Source organism: Cynoglossus semilaevis, chromosome 4, assembly GCF_000523025.1.
Source record: "Cynoglossus semilaevis isolate Cse_v1.0 chromosome 4, Cse_v1.0, whole genome shotgun sequence".
NCBI classification, from domain to species: domain Eukaryota; kingdom Metazoa; phylum Chordata; class Actinopteri; order Pleuronectiformes; family Cynoglossidae; genus Cynoglossus; species Cynoglossus semilaevis.
Genome location: NC_024310.1, coordinates 13,459,184 through 13,464,574, shown reverse-complemented (window position 1 = coordinate 13,464,574; position 5,391 = coordinate 13,459,184). Strand labels below are relative to the sequence as shown.

The window sequence follows — 5,391 nt, the reverse complement described above, 5'->3', positions numbered from 1 at the left end:
ATAGGTGTGCTGCGATAATAAATGAAGATGACCAGAACAACCAGACAAGTTAATGTACCAAGAATTGAGGTGGTCGTCAGACAGATACCCAGAGGCTCATGGTAGGAGAGGAATTCAGTTCTTTTTGGAACACAGTGGTCACGCCGTGGACTGGACCAGAAATCCTCTGGACAACTAGTACACTCCATGGAGTCTTTAAGGAAATACAGAAAGTATTGGGATACAGTACCATATCTGTTAAATGTCAATTTAAAAACCTTCACACTTACCAGTAGTGTTGCTGAACTTTCCCTCTGAACAAGAAACACAGTCAAAACAACACTCAGGTTCCCCTCTCTTGTGGGCCATACGAGTTCCTGGAGGGCAACTTTCACTGCACACTGACCTGGGGGGCTGTGGGATGACACATATACATTTGTTTTTCGTTATATGTAATAGAGACAGGCTAGGAGAGAACTGTCCAAAACAGGAATACTCACCTGTTTAAAAACAAAGTTCCAGAAGATTTTGTCTTCATCAATTGTGAGTTCTTCACCATTTTTAGCTGACCTCTTAACTTCACCCACATTATGAACTCTAATGCTTCCATCAGGAAGCCACACCCAGTTCACAATGTCATAGATGGGTAAAGCATCACCGTTCTCATCAAATGACACTTGATCACCAAATGATGTGGTGAAGTTGACTTTTTCCAAGTAAAACATAAGCTATAAAAAGACAATTAAAATTGTAAATGTTAATATAAAGATTAATGTAGATATTTATGAAAACTACCTACGTAAATTGCAAAGTAACATATTTTTAACTTATGTTTAGAATTATAAGTCTCAATCAAATTATTCATCTGTTATAAGCTGCTTTATTGGTGTATAACAAAGTTTTCTATTTCTTTTCTACATAACAAAAGAAAGAAGCTGCTCACTGTGGTTGACTTAAATGTGCACTTGAAGATCATTATTACTTCTACACAGAGGTTCAAAGTAAGAGAGTAAAAAGATATTGAAAACTGATGTCCCACCTGCCATGGTTCCAGTCTTTGTAAATGAGCACAGGTGTCTCCACTGAAAGGTCCTCTCCCTGGCTCACACTGCAGCATGTCATCAAGAGCATGTGCCAGAGCATACACAGCCTTATACACATTATACTCTGGCCTGAGGTCTGAAGTATCAAAAACATCTTTTTCCAAAACAGTCTCAATAAATTCCTGTCCAGTGCACAATCGTCCTCCAGTTTCAAGCCAACCTGCTGGAGGTGGAGCAAATCTACATTTAAAGATGTGCTCCCAGAACTGATTCACCTGGAATACAATAAGGATGTTTTTTAAATACATTTTTAAAAATAAAGATTTTACTGCTTCTCATAAAATTTTTACCATGTTACGTTCAAAAGTATTGTTCCTTAGTGGGAGAGGACGTATTTTCAACAGAAAATTTCTCAGGCCTGAGATTTCTCCTCGACGGATAGCAATGCCCAGAGTTCCCCCGAGGTATGGCATGAAGTCTGACGTCTGTAGTTCAGCAATAGAAGTCCAGGCCTCACTGGCCATCCACTGAAGGCCTGTCAAGTTTTGTCTAACAACCTGTAAAATAAAATAAAATCAATATTTGAAGTCTTTTGTTGCACTGTTTTCTATTTTTATTATGTGACTAAACATATTCATTCTACTGTGTTTCATATGTTGTTTTCTGTGTGATTACTACTACCACGGTTGCTTTTGACCTTTTAGGCAGAATTTTCAACAATAAACTGGCTTAACCAATTCTGATTTTTGTAAATTAATTATTATTGTAAATTGTAAACCCACCTCTGCCATTAGGTTGAGCATGTGACTTCTAAGTGCAAAAACAATGACAACACGAGCAGTAGATTTCTTCATCACACTAACTATTCTCTTCAGTTCAGCTCGGTTGTCTCCCCAAGGTAAAACTTCGACGTAGGACAGACAACCTCCTGCAATTGGACCAAAGTCAGAGAGAAAGGCTCGAGCAGCATGGACTCCATAGTCATCATCCCTGAGGCGCAGCACTGCCCAAGCCCAACCAAAGTGTTTTAGAATCTGAATCATAGCACGGACCTATGTGGACACAGACAAAAGGAGTCAGGTTACAAGCTGTAATAATTACTCACTATAAATCCTGCTTAATAAGTAAAACTGAATTGTTATTTAACACCACTCTTCAAATGTGTTTTACCTGAAATGAATCACTGGGAATCGTCCTAAAAAATGATGGAAACTGTTCTCGGTCGCTCAGACAGGAGCATGTTGCAAAATAACTGACCTGAGGAAAAACAGACACAGGACTTGTTTTTAATTATTTCTCTCCTGAAGTTATGTCCACAATGTATTTAAAGGTGAATGGCTAATTCACTTACCAGAGGCACTCTGTATAAACCTAGAACTCTGGAGATGGCAATAGATGATGTAGAGAAAGAATCACCAACAATCCCTATAACTGGAAGACCTACACAGGTCTCCTCTGATGCCATCACTCCTGCTCGACCACTGATTAAGGACATTGCTGCACGAAATCCGATTGATAACTCAATGCAGGTATCGTAGAGACTGTATCCCAGAGTAACATTAGAGAGCAGGTTGGGGTTTCTGTTGATCTCATCAATAGCAAAGGCCATGGTCTGAGCTTGTCTGAAAGCTATAGGATCAAAACTAACACATTGAAACAGCAAGAAAAAAAGGTATATATATATATATATGAAAACAAAAGATATGTACACGTATACAGTATATGAAAAAGAAAAAAGAAAAGAAAATCCTAAACAAATAAGCTGAGATTTTACTAACATCCACATTTCTTAACCCACATACTCACCCATGGCAGACAGACTCCTGTGGCTCTGAGGTAAAAGACAGGTCAGGAACAGTAGAAAAAAAATTGACTGAAAACAATCCTCCTAGAATTACATCTCCTGTCTGGTGAATCCCATTCAGGTTAAACTGTCCTTGTATCTGACAGGTGAATGAATACAGAGAGGGAAATCTAATGGTAAAAACACAGACATAGATTATTAAAACAAAACCCTTTACTTGAAATGATATCATGGCTTTCCCCCACTTCTCCCCTCCACCAAGTGAAGGTGTATCACCGTGTAACTCTATTTATTTGTTATATTGAAGCAGGGGCAGGATCTAAAAGGGCAGTTTTGATAATATGTATTTGTTGGGCAGGGCAATAAAGAGCAGGGACTTAGAGGTAGAGAAACAAAGATCAAGGTCATAATCTTAGCATAATATATTCATATGTAATAACAGTTTGTGCATACATACTCATGGGTTATATGTTTTGGCAAATATACTACATCTTTGCCTCTATTATTGTTCCAGGCGTTGCGTCTAGGCAAGGTCATGCTTGCAAGTGAGAACCAGGTCTTATTCAATGATTATCTGTAATTAAAATAAATACACCAAAGGTTCAGAAACAGTCTCACTTTGATTGTATGTAAAGACTCTGCCTCCCCCAAACTGGCACATAGTTTCACAGGAGTTGCAAATGTTGGTAGAACAGGTGCCTTTACAGCAAGATGACCACTGGTTCACAAGTTTGATCCTTGGTCGATCTATCTGTCCGTGTGTATGTTCCCTTTCACTTTCACTATTACTATCCCTGTGTGTGTGAGTTTCCTCTGGGTATTCCTGTTTCCTACGACAGCCCAAAAACATACTCAGTAGATTAGGTTGATGTCCAGCATGGTGAACAATTTGCCAAGTGTTCTCTTCTCTGCCACTGTCACCCGAGGGTCCAGTTTGGTGCCCATCACAGAGCTAGACTTCATGGGAAATCATGAGTTACTGGGAGTAGTGTTGGCACTGGAGGAATGGAGGCATAAAGGAGCATCTCCATCATCTGGACGGAAGAACCTGGAGTACCTCAGCACGGCCCACGGTGGGCCCTTTTTCTGGAGAGATTCAGGTTCACCCTAACTTACTCGGTATGACACCCTTCATGGTTTCCCTTGGTTATCAGCCCCCTCTTTTCCCTGAACAGATGAGGGAGGTGGCGATTCCATCTGTACAGAGGAACGTAAATCGAGCCCGTAGAGTCTGGAGAGTGGCTAGGTCTGCCTTGCTATGAGCCAAAGGTAAGATGAAGAGACCTTGGTCTTCTGCTCCCATCTACCAGCCAGGGCAGAAGGTGTGGCTATGGACCAAGGACATTCCCCTACAGGCAGAGGGTCGTAATTTGGCCCAACGATTTATTGGTCCTTATAAGGTCGAAAGGATAAGCGGGCCCTCTGCAGTTTGCCTAAGCTCCCCCATTCCTTAAGATGCACCTCATCTTGTGTTTCCTTAATCTACTTACCTTGGTTGGGAATGCCTAACAAATTCTAACTCACCCCCAGACCTCAGTTAAAGAGACAAAGTAAATTATTCCAAAAAAAGTTTTATTTTCTCTGATTTCACACAGTATATAATTGAGACAATTCTTGATAAGTTTTACCAATTCATGGAAGAGCCATTATCAATACTCAGGATTTTTGCTTCCATTATTACACCATAAGTGCTAAATTATTCAATTAACCATTATATCTTCTCTAGTTTCAAGTATAAAAATATCCCTTTACCTCAACCGATGTCATAGGTTCTTTTGGAAAATGAAATCCTAAAGGCAGCTGAACTTCTAGTTGTGGCACTGTGTTCAGTGAATGGTCCTACTTTGCACATTTAAACCCAGCTGGCTATCTAAAATAAGAAATATTGTTTCTGTTTATGAAGCCAGTCTATTGAAACAAAACATTGAAGATGCCCTGGACCAACTGCTAATAGGTTATTCATGTATTGTACATTCAAAGCAGGTACATTATTATTACATTCATTTCCGAGCTCATGTGCTGTGGCTAACAGAGTGAATTAATTAATTTGAATTAATTTAGCGTTTTTGACCCATTATGGCTTTCTTTGTGTTTCTCTCTGGTCTCAATAGGATTATATAACATTTAGGTCCAAACAATGCAACCAATAGGCCAAAACTGGAGGCCAGGATGGCAAACACCTCAACTGCATCTGCATATTTGCCTGGTGAGCTGATATAGGCAGGAACAAAGGCAACCCACACTGCACAGAAGATTAGCATGCTGAAAGTAATGAGTTTAGCTTCATTAAAGCTGTCTGGAAGTTTTCGTGCCAAAAACGCTAACACGAAACTGAGGACTGCTAGTAAACTTATGTAACCAAGCAAGATTCCAAAACCAACAGTGGAGCCAATGGCACATTCATACACTATCTTGTCGCTGTAATACTGGGTGTTTTTATGTGGTTCAGGTGAAGCCAAGACAAGCCAGACAGTGCAGATTACAGCTTGAAAACATGTCAGAACAAGAACTGTTCCTCTTTGCTGAACGGCACCAAACCACTTTAAACTGGCCTCAGCTCCTGGT

General features: G+C 40.0%; 2 protein-coding genes across 2 annotated transcripts in view; both read right to left on the bottom strand.

The window, feature by feature from the left end:
- LOC103378209 (extracellular calcium-sensing receptor-like) overlaps positions 1-4,299 on the bottom strand; it is a 5,273-nt gene extending 974 nt beyond the window's left edge. Inside the window, 10 exon segments of the mRNA XM_025054818.1 lie at positions 1-2; positions 5-193; positions 270-393; positions 480-707; positions 1,019-1,297; positions 1,373-1,579; positions 1,805-2,074; positions 2,193-2,279; positions 2,374-2,665; positions 2,829-4,299. The exon segment at positions 1-2 is cut by the window's left edge and continues 974 nt beyond it. Of these exon segments, the coding sequence (XP_024910586.1) occupies positions 1-2; positions 5-193; positions 270-393; positions 480-707; positions 1,019-1,297; positions 1,373-1,579; positions 1,805-2,074; positions 2,193-2,279; positions 2,374-2,665; positions 2,829-3,058 (1,908 nt within the window). The 5' untranslated portion in view covers positions 3,059-4,299.
- A 513-nt stretch (positions 4,300-4,812) lies between these two features.
- The window catches only part of LOC103378208 (extracellular calcium-sensing receptor-like), a 10,348-nt gene continuing 9,769 nt past the window's right edge, over positions 4,813-5,391 (bottom strand). The window contains 1 exon segment of the mRNA XM_025055243.1: positions 4,813-5,391. This exon segment is cut by the window's right edge and continues 352 nt beyond it. Coding sequence (XP_024911011.1) covers positions 4,884-5,391 — 508 coding nt within the window. The 3' untranslated portion in view covers positions 4,813-4,883.